Source organism: Chelonia mydas, chromosome 3 (genome assembly GCF_015237465.2).
Source record: "Chelonia mydas isolate rCheMyd1 chromosome 3, rCheMyd1.pri.v2, whole genome shotgun sequence".
Lineage (NCBI taxonomy): Eukaryota > Metazoa > Chordata > Testudines > Cheloniidae > Chelonia > Chelonia mydas.
In genome coordinates this window covers 95,361,678-95,376,559 of record NC_057851.1, presented here as the reverse complement: position 1 = coordinate 95,376,559, position 14,882 = coordinate 95,361,678, and the positions used below count along the sequence as shown (strand labels likewise).

Genomic DNA, 14,882 nt, shown 5'->3' with positions numbered 1-14,882 from the left:
CAGATCCTGGAAATCAGCAAAGACTAGTACTAGCCCCAGCCAGAAATATAAATGAGGGAAGGGTCACAGACCAGAGACAATGGAATACATCCCCAAAATTAAACCTTTCTGACTTAATTTTCTTCTTAATGAAAAGCATCTCTCACAAAGGTGTTAGGTATTTGTCAACAGCAATAATTCCCCCATCTCTACCAAAATATACTTGCTAGTGCCTGAGACTCTGAGTTCTCCCTTGCCAACTCCAGATTCTTTAAGGAGCATATAGCTTTCTGAATGCTTTTTTCCTCCATTAGTGGCACATTGTGTACCGTATGTGGGTTGGGTTTTTTTTTTGGGGGGGGGGGGGGGAAGATGAGTGTGTTCGCACATGTGTTTTCTGTGCTGTGATACCATATTGGCTTTGTACTAAGTAACCAGTGACTGATGTTTGACAATCCTGACATAACTAATCTGAACATTGAAGCTTATACTGTCACGAAAAATGAAATAGAACATAGTAAAATTACAATGTGATGGAAAGCAGAAAACCTTGCAATTATCCTAGTTAATTTGATTACTCTCTAGGTAACAGGGGGAGGGGGAAAGGAGAGTGACAGAAAAAAGAATATATATTATATTATTATTACTGTGAAAGGTTTCATTTAAAAAGCATGCATCAGTGCTTAGCTAAATTGTTATTTCTCAGATTGCTTTTCCAGAGCAATGATGTCCATGTGAAGTCATAGAGTTTAAGGCCGGAAGGGACGACCAGATCATCTAGTGTGACCTCCTGTATATCACAGGCCACCAGCGCCACCCCGCACCCACACACTAAATCCAACACCCAACATTAGACCAAAGTATTACAACGCAAAGGAGACTAAGCTAGTATGTGCCACTGGCAGAGAAAAGGGCACTGATAGCTGAGGTCCCCACAATGGCAGGGAAATGATTAACTGAGATGACCCCAGTGAGTGACCCGCACCCCACACTACAGACAAAGGTGAAACCCACCCAAAACCACTGACAATCTGACCTGGGGGAAAATTCCTTACCCATCCTCCATATTGACATAGAATATCAGGGTTGGAAGGGACCTCAGGAGGTCATCTAGTCCAACCCCCTGCTCAAAGCAGGACCAATCCCCAATTTTTGCCCCAGATCTCTAAATGGCCCCCTCAAGAATTGAACTCAGAACCCTGGGTTTAAGCAGGCCAATGCTCAAACCACTGAGCTATCCCTGCCCCCAATGCTTAAACCCTGAGTATGTGAGCAAGAACCAGCCAGCCAAGCACCTGAGAGAGACTGCTCAGTACCACCTCAGAGCACTGGCAAACCTCATCCCGTGTCCCATCTCCAGCTGAAGCCATCTCTGATACTTTAGAAGAAAGAGACAAACAATTAGCCAGAATACATGTGCGGGGGAAAGGCAAAAGTAAAGTGATGGTGACTTATGCCTGGCTGTACTCTCCTCTGACTCTCAGAGAGCTGCAATATAACGCAATGATTCCATTCTAGCAACTTCTTTCCATATTGGGCTCAAGTCAGTTGATCTGCCTTATGCACACTTCTCTTCTACTGTGCACCACATAGTTAGGCTCTGCTTGGAAAAACAGCTCCTCTGCCTTCCATGCCTACTGCTGACCTATCAAGGTCATCGGTCTAACAGATCAGGTGTAAAAATGGCTCCCATTATGATAGCGGTCCAGGATAATAGGCAGGAGCCTAAACATTGTTGCCTTTCTGCTGCTCGGTCTAATGAAGAGGAGAAGCGGTAAGTGCAACGTGTACTAGGAACAGCCAGCTGTGTGGCTCTCCAGAATTAATACGGGTTTCAGAGTAGCAGCCGTGTTAGTCTGTATCCGCAAAAAGAAAAGGAGGACTTGTGGCACCTTAGAGACTAACAAATTTATTTGAGCATAAGCTGAAGTGAGCTGTAGCTCATGAAAGCTTATGCTCAAATAAATTTGTTAGTCTCTAAGGTGCCACAAGTCCTCCTTTTCTTTTTGCAGCATTAATACGATTTCCCCTCAGCAGGAACCATTACATCTGAAAATTCATGCCCCCTGGGTGGGGTGGGGGAGGGGTGGCACTTTAAGAAAGAGACTGAACAGTACTTATTCCTTGTGCAGGGTCTCTGGATCCAAACTGTCTTCTTTCCCCCAGTGGCTTGGCCTGCCATTAATACTAAGTGACCACGTCACCAATCCAAGGCATACCCACTCTCCATTCACAACAGAATCATTCCCGGCTCTGATTCCCTGATCCCGTCTTCCTCATATACAAATCTGTGTGCCTTTTAAATGTGTACATTGGACTAGCCTTTTCAATTTATATGCACTCTCAGCTATTCCCATTTTTATTAAACTTACTGCAGACTGAAAAGGAGTACTTGTGGCACCTTAGAGACTAACCAATTTATTTGAGCACAAGCTTTTGTGAGCTACAGCTCACTTCATCGGATGCATACTGTGGAAAGTGTAGAAGATCTTGTTATATACACACAAAGCATGAAAAAATACCTCCTCCCACCCCACTCTCCTGCTGGTAATAGCTTATCTAAAGTGACCACTCTCCTTACAATGTGTATGATAATCAAGGTGGGCCATTTCCAGCACAAATCCAGGGTTTAACAAGAACGTCTGAAGGGGGGAGGGTAGGAAAAAACAAGGGGAAATAAATTACCTTGCATAATGACTTAGCCACTCCCAGTCTCTATTCAAGCCTAAGTTAACTGTATCCAATTTGCAAATGAATTCCAATTCAACAGTTTCTCGCTGGAGTCTGGATTTGAAGTTTTTTTGTTGTAATATAGCAACTTTCATGTCTGTAATCGCGTGACCAGAGAGATTGAAGTGTTCTCCGACTGGTTTATGAATGTTATAATTCTTGACATCTGATTTGTGTCCATTTATTCTTTTACGTAGAGACTGTCCAGTTTGACCAATGTACATGGCAGAGGGGCGTTGCTGGCACATGATGGCATATACCACATTGGTGGATGTGCAGGTGAATGAGCCTCTGATAGTGTGGCTGAATGTTATTAGGCCCTGTGATGGTGTCCCCTGAATAGATATGTGGGCACAGTTGGCAACAGGCTTTGTTGCAAGGATAGGTTCCTGGGTTAGTGGTTCTGTTGTGTGGTATGTGGTTGCTGGTGAGTATTTGCTTCAGGTTGGGGGGCTGTCTGTAGGCAAGGACTGGCCTGTCTCCCAAGATTTGGGAGAGTGTTGGGTCATCCTTCAGGATAGGTTGTAGATCCTTAATAATGCGTTGGAGGCGTTTTAGTTGGTGGCTGAAGGTGACGGCTAGTGGCGTTCTGTTATTTTCTTTGTTAGGCCTGTCCTGTAGTAGGTAACTTATGGGAACTCTTCTGGCTCTATCAATCTGTTTCTTCACTTCCACAGGTGGGTATTGTAGTTGTAAGAATGCTTGATAGAGATCTTGTGGGTGTTTGTCTCTGTCTGAGGGGTTGGAGCAAATGCGGTTGTATCGCAGAGCTTGGCTGTAGACAATGGATCGTGTGGTGTGGTCAGGGTGAAAGCTGGAGGCATGTAGGTAGGAATAGTGGTCAGTAGGTTTCCGGTATAGGGTGGTGGTTATGCTCAAATAAATTGGTTAGTCTCTAAGGTGCCACAAGTACTCCTTTTCTTTTTGCGAATACAGACTAACACGGCTGTTACTCTGATTACTGCAGACTGATACTTTGAAGCAATACTCAGGAAGACAGACTGTACCCACACAGGGAGAGAGATTTCTCCTTCTTGCAAGTTTGCTTAATTGCTGTGCATCAACATTAATCATATCTTCTGAAGAGCAGTTTTTCAGATCTCTTGTATCGGATCACAGTAAAGTGAACCAGGTAGTCAAATAGCTATTTGGATTTAGATTTCTTCATCACTGCCAAAGGAGAAATCTAAATTCAAATCCTATCTTCTCTTTTATAGAGTTGCCGAAGGCTGAAAGCCCAATCAGGAAGCATGCAGCCTCCTGGATGATGAGTTATCCCTCTTATTGCTTCACCAGTGACCCTGAATGCTTTTGGCACAGACCCTGAGTAGAGCGCTGTCCGCCCTTTTTCACTAGATTAGAGTTGCAAGCTCTGCTTGCAGAGACAATTGGTTATGTAGAAAATGGCAAAACAATTTATTTTCCTCTAAGTTTCTGCCTGTTCCCTATCATAGGCTTGAAACATCTGTCTGTGCTTGAGAGAATGTTTCTGTAGGTGGAGGTGAAAAGAGATGACTTCCCCATTTCGCTCCACCCCAAATCAAGCTGCAGCCCAGCAGAAAAGGTCATTTTTGATGAAAATGTCTAAAATATTTAATGAGTTACAGTGAGAGGCAGAAGCACCTCAGTTCCCATTCTTCTTCAGATTAACTTAGGAGCATCTAGCAAAGACTGACAGGATACAATGGGAAAATTTCATGTGTCTAAGTATAAAACATACAGTATGTGACATTATACATGCCGTTTAAAACATCAAAATAGAAGAAAACTCTATACAGTCCACATAAAAATAAGTAAAAAAAAATGAGGAGTACTTGTGGCACCTTAGAGACTAACAAATTTATTTGGGCATAAGCTTTCGTGGGCTAAAACCCACTTCATCGGATGCATGCAGTGGAAAAGACAGTAGGAAGATATATGTACACAGAGAACATGAAACAATGGGTGTTGCCATACCAACTGTAACAAGACTAATCAATTAATGTGGGCTATTATCAGCAGGAGAAAAAAACTTTTGTAGTTTTAATCAGGATGGCCCATTTCAAACAGTTGACAAGAAGGTGTGAAAAACAGCATGGGGAAATAGTTTTTACTTTGTGTAATGACCCATCCACTTCCAGTCTTTATTCAAGCCTAATTTAATGGTGTCCAGTTTGCAAATTAATTCCAATTAATTATTTTCTGCTGCATGCATCCGATGAAGTGGGTTTTAGCCCACGAAAGCTTATGCCCAAATACATTTGTTAGTCTCTAAGGTACCACAAGTCCTCCTTGGTTTTTTCTGTTTGTTTTTTTGCTGATACAGACTAACACGGCTACCACTCAGAAAAATAAGTGGCACTAAGATAATGTTCCTGAGACCAATATCTACCCAATAGAATCAAACAGAAGTCCAGGCACCGGTTACAGTCGAGAAAAACAAGAAAGTGATTACAGTAAAAAAGGAACAAATTAGATGTAAATAATAGACTTCTGTGCCAGGGAAATGAAGCAAAAAATCACTATGTTAACAATTAATTTTTAGTTCTCAGACTAATGATGATCTGAGGAAATCAAAAGTAAGAATCCCAGCAAGGAAAGATGGAAATGTCATGAAACCAAAAGAGACATGGGCTAATTCTTATGGCCCTCTCCCCACACTAAACCATGGCAGTCACAGCCTCCTCATATGTCCCCCAGATATATTTTTAGTTTCCTGACTGATGTCAAACAAATTAACATTAAATCAAGGAACCTGCTTTATAAAAACAACAAAGAACATGTCATCCTCTAATATATATGTGAAAGAAACCCTCATCTGATAATATTTAAGATATTGGAAGATATATTTTCATACTGAAAATAAGCTTTCACCATACTGCAGGTCTGTTCATGTATTGATGTTCTTTGAGAAACATGCAGTAACCAAAAACAAAATGTCACAGTCTTTGCAGTGGAGTGTGACTAACATTCTACCTTTCCTACAAGCCATAAGTCCCAGTGACTTCAGAATGTGTGGTGGGTTTGACTGTTTCAGTGATATCAATGCATTTACTTAAGTCAACATTTTTCAGAGTGCTATTCAAATAGAGCCGATCCAGTAACTAATTTAATTGATTTTGCCCATTTTATTGTTCATAAAATGTTCTTGAGCAGGTTTTGATTTTCTCAAATTTATTTATTAAAAAAATTAGTCACTGAATCATCTCTGTAAATAATTCTTGCCCTGTAGATTGATTGTTTACAAGCACCTGATTGTAAAGAATCTGTTATATGAAATTCAGCTGTGTTGGTTAGGCTGGCTTGAAGACAAGTCATGTGGTACTGTTTCTATTCCCTGATTGGCTGAGAATATATCTTAGAAAATTCTTTCTGGAGCAAATACCATGTTAATGAATTCCATGCATTTTGATTAATATATCTAATAATTACTTAAAATTGCCATTTCTATTCATATTATCAATAAACTCATTGACTAAAATATATGTAGGTATGTAGATAACGTTCACTAAAAGGGCTCCAACACAGGAGTTTCTCCCCTCTAATTTGCCCAGTTTTAATTTCAAATGTTGCTATGAACAAATGTGTAATACCAGAGCATATATCTGACTTTGGCAGTGTCTTGTAGATCCATACACATCCTGCACATAGTCAGGCTTGATGATGAGTACACACTGTTTGAAAATCAGGCTCCTTCAAGGAATCCCAAGCAGGTCACCAAGATATGAAGATACCCACAATCACTAGTCATGCATGCAAATCTTGGCTTTCAGTAACTAGTATATAAATCACAGTTCTACACTGAAAGTGAAATAAGTAATGCACGTATTTAGCTCTGCTGAAAGACCAGGCTCCAATCAAATCTTCTGCAATGTAAGATATGGCTAACTATGATGTCTGTATGGATTTCTATTTTATTGTTTCTCACCTCATGTGTGTTTTGACCGAATATTAAAAAACTGACTGTGGCTGCCATTTATTTCATAGTGCTGTCTGTACTAATAAAACAGATAAGATTGACGTTACACCTATGGTAACAGGTTAGTGTAGGTTACAGGTTATGTTTATTAATTTACATGGAATCAAACTCTTCCAATGATTGTGAAAACTCCATTTGATAGTCTCCACTGGAGATAGTTGACTTTCCATATAGATCTGCATCATGGAAGGATACTTTAAAAGTGTGAGTTAAGCTTCCAGAGGGATGTTTTTATTATCATGCCTTCAGTGGACTAGAGTTTTTGGATAAGAATTTGCTTTAGCTGGACATTATGCTGAATACATCCCTTGTTCAAACCAAGTCTCCTTTTCTTAAATTCAGAGCCCTGTTTAAGTATCATAATCACTGTATGTGTTCTTTATGAGCTTTGATGCAACATCCCAATCTAACAACACATGGAACCCAAAAAGAAAAGGAGGAATTGTGGCACCTTAGAGACTAAGAACTAAAGCAAATGCTTAACTTTAAGCACGGGCTAAGTTCCATTGAAGTCAATAAGACTTAAGCATGTGCTTACAGTTAAGTACATACTTAAGTGCTTTACTGAACTGGGGCCCTTCGTTACTTAGGAGCCCATAGTTCACTGAAACCAGTTTAATCCACTTTAAGGACATAAGGAGGCATGGATCTGATTGAACAATTTCATTCACGGGACAGCAGAAGATTGGAGTCAAGATTTGCCTGCAAGTCTCAGAAGAGAATTATGCCCTTAAAGAAAGAGAATGAATTTAAATCAACTGAGATGCTGAAAGGGTTCTGGTGGCATTAGGTTTAACTATACAAATGTTCTCACCAAAGGAAACTGTCTGAAATTTCTATCTTAGTAAAATTGCTGCTTCAAATCCCCTATTCACTCCCTGGATTTACTCATAAATATTTTAGAAATATGACGTCTGTAAACACACAGTTTTTAGCACTGTCATTTGCATAGCCAAGTGTTACATTTTACATGTGTACACTCTACTTCATGTGAAAAGAGAACACAAATGGTGTCTATGTCTTGAGTTGTATCTTGTGTGTATCTGATTGCACATGCTAGAAGGACAGGTTCGGGTCCTTTTGAAAATTTCCTTGCAAGAAATTGTGTACATTTTCATGCCTACATTTATATGTATTATTTCTGAAACTGCATTAGAAATGGCTGTTTCCATGCCTCAACTCCCAATTTGCACAGATAATCATGGTACTTGCACACAGTAATATAGCTTGCAAATATAAGCTTGCAAATACACAAATTCTTCAATGCAGACCTCCAGCCTCCCAGTTTCACAGTTCAATCCACTGTGTCTCTAGACAGATAGCATTTTGAGAGCTCAGAAACATGCATGTTCTGAGTATTGTCCAGAATTGTGAAAAGTTTACTGACAGCAGTCCTGACTGCAGCATGTCAGGAATCTGTGGGCCTTGAAATGTAAACTACTGACAAAAAAAATACAATAAAGTCACCCATAACTAGGAGCTATGTCATTCTGTTCACAAAAAAAAATCTAGCAGGGATATGTAGTGAGGTGCATAGTTGAAGTGAAATAGGCATGGAGTATGAAAGAAGAAAAGCTGAAAGTTCAGAAGCTCCACAAACTCAAGAACAGTTTTGGTTTAAAAAAAAAAAAAGCATGAGATTTTGCATGGTAGTCAGGAATTACTCAGCAATCACAGTCAGTACAGTAAGAGAAAAATATCCCACCCTGTGACTAATGTACACCAAAATGTGTTGCCTAAAATCTATTCCATATCCAACTGTCATTTTATTTTTGTGAATTATCAGGATGTGAGTAAGTTTAATAAATATGAACATTTATTCTGTGAAAAATATAAATTTTTTGACACTTAAATAAGAAAAAGGAAGGGGAAAGCGGCTTACAGTTCCAAGTGGTATATTTAAATGCAGCGAGTGAAATCATAACCCCCCTGAAGTCAATGGGAGTTTCGCCCAGTATCTTTCTCTGCTTCTTATTGGAATTGTTGCCTATCTTAACTACAAAGGAGTTGCCTGCAAGCACTAGAGATTAAGGACCACAGAGTTCCTTCACACTGCATGTGTTTATTAGTGAGTATTTCTCCCTGTTTAATGGGGTATATGGCAACCTCTACTGATGCACATACAAGGAAAAGAGCTCCATCCTTCATATATAAAGCCCATACAAAAACATTGTCTGCACAAGGCATATACTTATCAATTAAGCAAAACAATATTTCTGTTGGCATGTTGGCTGCAGTATATTTCCCTGCTTACCTCTCCATTCTCCAGTGGGTGGATCTTGGAGTAAAACGAAGTGCATATAACTTCATCATCTTTTGCATAGGATGGAGGCCCTCTGCGGGGATGAATGTTGTAACGTGTCAGGCATTCTGTGTCTGTTATGGCATAATACTGCCATGGCTGATAGTTAACACCATCCAGTGAACGCTCCAAAATCCAGTTCCCAGGTCGAGGCGCATTAGCTGCTTTCACAATAACATATGCAATCTGGAATACCTGGAGCACAAATTAAAAATACAAGTAAATGTATATTTATATATTCATTTTCTGCCAAAGTAAAAAAGCTAAATATAGTCAATTCTCATCTGAGAATTTTTCCCTGAAAATGAAAGAAGGCAACACCTTGCAGTGAAACTCTTTGACCATGAAAATATCCCTTCTCCAGTAACACTTCTGCAAGAAAGAAATTCCACTGTGACAGCACAGACTTTTGGAAGTGTGATAAAAAAATAATCCTCCAGATTCAATCTAACTCACTAGAGAATTGCCAAACTTCTCCTTCAGTTTCATTTGAAATATTGAAAATTTTATCTTTGTATATGGTATTTACATTTGTACAATTTACTATATTATATATCAATATATGCATATAAACGTTCATTTGAGCATATATACACACACACCTTTTGTAACAGTTACCCATTTCCCAAACTCAATTGTGATTTTCTCTCTCATGTGAAACTCTGTGGTTAAGACATTAGTGGGTAGTCATGTCATATGAAATCTCTCCATAAAACATTTCTGGCCACATCACATGGCTTCTGCACAGCTGCCATAAATAAGCCTTATAGAGATACATGAAATGTCACTATAAACAGAATAATAGCATGTAATCAACACTTATTATTGTCTGCTTCATCTATCTTTCCAGTTGATGTATCAAGGTTTTTTCCTGCTAGCCTGCTTGCTGGGATTTGAGCCACAAACAATAGTTACATTTGTAGCTCCAGAACAAAATTTGCTAATGCTGCAGCATCTTTTCCCCTAATAACATACAGATACCACAGTGCTAACAGTGAAGCAGAGGAGTGAGAGCATAGGTCCCTGTTAGAAGGGATGAATGTACAAGAATTAATAGTTAGAGTCGCCTTTCTATGAGGTAGTGCCATGAGCACATACAGAAGGAGGCCGGAGGGAGAATATTGCACTAATTTCTGGCTTAACGGCTTCAATGGTGGATTTGGGAAAGTGACTGTGAAGAACATATATGACAAAAAATTATCAGATCTACACCTTAACTCCATCATTCTGCCCTCCAGGCAAATACCAAGAACAAAATAGTTAAGATCCACAGCACAGAATTCTGCCCTCTGTGAAGTCCAAGTATTAACAATGCTTGCAGATCTTTGGGATGGGACTAGGGGCAGGCAAGAGAAGCTCCCTGCTCTCTTCCCTCTTAAGAAGAAGCTCCTGCAGTATTTACAAGCACCATGCTGTCACAGCACTTGCCGTCTGGTTTTCAACTTGAAAAACATGCATATGGGAGTGGATTTGTTGAGGGTTGCTTTAGGTGGTGAGTATTAGCGTGTCCACTCACGGCATGAGAACTTGGTTATGAACACTTTTTTTGGTGGACATATATCAGCATATAAACCAACAAAACCCTGAGCTAGGAAAGACTAACCACACTATTCATTGCTCTCATTCAATCACTCTCCTCCTATTTCATACATGCCCTTTACTCTCTTCATTGTTCCTACTTACTGACGGATTGACTTGCAGCCATAAATTACAGCCACACCGGATCACACTAACATATGTCATTTACTGCAAACAGTCTAAGACAGTTTAAAAATAGCTAAACTTTATTTTCTCCCCTCACAAAATTATGCTGTTTAGAAAGAAACAATCTAATTGGAGAGCTCAATAATTTTTTTTAAAACATTGTATTGTAATTGTTGAGAAAAAACTGCATTGTCTAGGAGACTGTTTCTGATATATTTGTACAGAAAGTTATTTTGGACTTTTTTTGCATGGGTAGTGGCTCCATTGAACTAAATAATTTCATATTACACTAATATGTCTGATCTAGTCCAGCCATGTAAACTTTTTTAGCTCAATACATCCAGTCCAGAGATCTCACTATGATGTATTCCTAACAAATACTTTAGTATTTGAGTTTATACTCGAAGCTCAGATATTAGGACAACAGCAGAACGGCTGAAATCTGTGCAATTGCACTGAAATACAGGATAACAAATGGGAGGAGCAGTGTTTGGTCTGACAATCCTAGAGTATTCACTGAAAAACAGAGATGGACGAGGAGTATTTTCTACTGTTGAATACCATCAAGCTCCAATATCATCATTGCTCAAATAGATGTTCTCATCGCTGCAAAACCTGCTGCCAGTGTTCACTTTACACTCTCAGTTGCGTTGGGCTCTGCAGGGCTAACGGGAATAAAGGAAAGTAAAAGGCTGCTTTTACAACTAAAGTAAGCAGACTTGTTGAGTATGAAGGTTCCATTTTTATAGTCACTCTTCAGATTGGAACCATACTTTAATAAGGATCCTGTGTAACTGCAGAAGACTTATCCTAATTCCTTTCTCTTGTAGTCCATTGAGATACTGTACATTATGGATGAATTATCAGTTGATTACATATCTTTTGGTTTTGTTTATTTTTGTTTATTTGTGAAAATAAATATGCAATAGAAAGAAATGCAATAAAGAAAAATGCAATAAAGTTTTAAAGAAAATATAAAGGGAAAGAAAATAAACAGTTGAGATGCTGCAGCTCATGGAATTTTTTTTCTCAACTTAAGAAAACACTTTAAGAGTGTAGTACATAAAGATTCATTTTTAAACACACACTAGTTAGAGTTTTCAGCTGACCCAGAGCATTGTCTCTGTCTTGCCTTTGATTTGAGAATTCCAAAAGTAGCTTTTGAAATTATGCCAAATTATTTACATTCCATAGAGTTATGAATCACATTCCATTTTTCTAATTCATGTCTCCATTCATCAGCTGACCCCAAAGAGGGTGTCTTTGTAATAAAATAAGATTATTCCTTCAGTCTGGGCCATGCAATAGAATAGGAAAGCCAAACTTGGGAACTAAATGAATTTTTTGATCCCCACAAAAGAGTATGGACTAAATGGTCCCATTTAGACACAGACATGCATTGAGAGAGTTGTGGAACTGCACATCAGTAGGAGCTCAGGGAGAAACAGTTTCTTTTGGGCAGGCTGGTAATGCTACAATAGGCACCATTAAAATGTAAATGTTCAGTGTCAGATCCCTCAGTTGCTGTAAGTCAATAAAGCTCCATTGATCAACACCAGCTGAAAATAACACCCTTATGGTGGTAAATTCCTCGCTTTGGAACAGATTCCAAACATGCTAACAACAAAAAATGGAATAGGGATAATGGGGTGGCTGAATGATTTTTCAATCATTCTTAGGCCTTGTCTATATTAGAGAAGTTACAAGATTTCCCACCCCCTCAAAATGATTGAAGAGTACCCTTACCCATACACACACGAAAGCGCTTCGTCTGATTGTTGGGGAGGCAAGCAAGTTACATTATAACTGTCTCGATGGAAGAACCACAGTAGCCAGGGAATTTTCAGTGCATAATGTGGGGGGAATGGCAAGAGACAGGATTGGGGAAGATTTTGAGGGGGGTACTGTAGGGGACTGGTAGGGTGTGACAAGATGGGTAGCTGAGAGGGAACTCTCAGCCAGTGAATAAAGGAGGTTTTCTAGTTCAGGAAGCTGTCATCTTTGTCAAAGATGACCGCCACTCCACCTGAATTAGTGTAAGGCTCTCCTGGTGTGGGTGCAACCTTACCTTAGTGGACAAACCTGTTAATGGTGCTTCAGTTAGCACAATACAACCAACTGGAACTCAGCGACTGAGTGCTCTAATACAGATAAAACCTAAAGTATCTTTGAGCTTTACTGCACTTATGTCACATTGTCACCATGTTTATTTCACAATGACACAAAAAGTGAACCAGGTCTGCTAGCTGGAGTCAAAATTCTTAGCAAAATGTTCTCTCTGAGCTTGTTCCCATAGGGTATTTCATGAAATAAATCTTTCTGTTTTGCTTTTTGATTGGATCAGTAGGCTGATACGTGTAAATGATATCATAATAGCTCAATCTTAGAGCATATCTCTTTTTACACAAGTCCAGTGGTGTACAACTGGTAATCAAAGTTTGCCAATCTGAATGTGAAAAAAGAGCAGAGCACTACCAAACTGCCTAGTGGCGTATAGCAGCCAATTAGCACAGCAGCTACTGTACAGCTGGAACTGTTTCCAGTTACTTCATTCATGTGACTATAACATAATTAGTAGGGGAATACTCTAAATAGTCCTCTGAGCCTTTCCCAAATTATGGACAGAATGGACCTCATGATGAGATACAAAATGAGTCTTGGGTCTCATTTTCATTGCTAATTATCTCAGCAGCAAAGTCTTCAAAACACACATTGAGAAACACACTTCCATATGTTATAGCACTGTCTCTTCTGAAGAATGGCTCAGAAGATATAGGAAAGTGTATCCTATTGTACAGGATAATTCACTACACTAATATTATTCAGATTGTGCTGAAGTGAATCATTAATCTGCATAAGGTTAGCCATTGACGCAGGAATTTCCTTGTGTGTTACTCCCACCTTCTCTTCTATTTCAAAAATAAATTCATCAGCTAATAGCAGTTTTTTGTAATTTAGAATAGCATCACAAATTAAATACAGTATTGACCAATTATATAGAATATTGCCCAACATCTCAGAACCTAATTCTGAAAAACAGGGCTAATGTCTCAGAGTTATATCAACAATCTGGGGCAAAATGTTTCTTTACTTGTTTCTTTACTGTTATAGTTCTCTCTTTAATTTTTGTTCTATACATCAATCAGGTAAACTGTAACATATATGTGGCATTCGGAATTTGGACAAAGGTTTATATTCTTATTTAGATGCTTAAGATGTATGAACATAATTAACCTAATTCCGCAAAATTGTGTGGATAAATCTAAGCATTTTTTTCCTATTCATAATTAATTTTTAATCCTTATGGTTGCAAAAATATCCTCCTAAACTTAACACTAACATTGTTTATAGTCAGTTCCTCTTCCTGAATTTACAAACAGGCAAACTAAAACAACTCTGATAGGTATGAACTACCCATTCATCTCAATGATGCATTAACTCTGGAATGTAATAATAATAAATGGGATGTCAACATTGTTAACCGTTTATCTGCTGATCATTTTACAAGAAACATGTACTAATGCTGGATGCAGAGGTGAATAATGAACCAGGGCAAATGGATGTTGTCCAGGGTTGGTGAGGTGGGGAATGAGGAGGACTTCAAGCCACTGTTCCTGCCTCTATTGCTCTTTTCTCCCCTCCAAAAATATTATATACATAAGTAACTTCCTGTCCTATCCACAAAGGGATTTGGTCTATGAGTCAGTAGAAATAATTGCATCTCTGTGCCAGGTTCTAGCATCTGACAGAATGTGTCAATAAAAAAAAAAGCATGCACTTCTAAGGCTGTCTACACTTGTGTGAAGGTTCTACACGATACCTTGTTGAAAACAGAAAAAAATTATTTGTCAGCATCCTTTCTTTTTATTCCATTCAGTCTCTTCTTGCAGGAATATGCAGCCAATACAGTAAATTTCTCATATTGATGTATGTTGGGGTTATGAACGTTTGTAAAGTGAAAAAAATTCTGGGACTTCAGTATTTAAGTTGCCCATATCCCAAAACTTGAGATTTCTCTCAAGGAGCAACACACATGAGCTCATGAAGCAACTCGGCCTGGAGCCAGTGAATCAGGGCTGGTAGTAGTAGCATTTCCTGTTCCCATTGTCGCAGAATGCCTTGCAGAGGACCTTTACTTCTGAGGACATGGGAAGAGTAGACACCTCACACTGATTAAAACGGAGGGACTAGTCCAAGTCCAGATGATAC

General features: G+C 39.0%; 1 protein-coding gene across 2 annotated transcripts in view; it reads right to left on the bottom strand.

The window, feature by feature from the left end:
* LAMA2 (laminin subunit alpha 2) overlaps window positions 1-14,882 on the bottom strand; it is a 457,344-nt gene that overhangs the window by 295,550 nt on the left and 146,912 nt on the right. For both annotated transcript variants that reach the window (XM_037894776.2, XM_037894777.2), the window contains exon 4: window positions 8,922-9,164. In XM_037894776.2, the coding sequence (XP_037750704.1) occupies window positions 8,922-9,164 (243 nt within the window). The remainder of the gene's footprint in view (window positions 1-8,921; window positions 9,165-14,882) is intronic.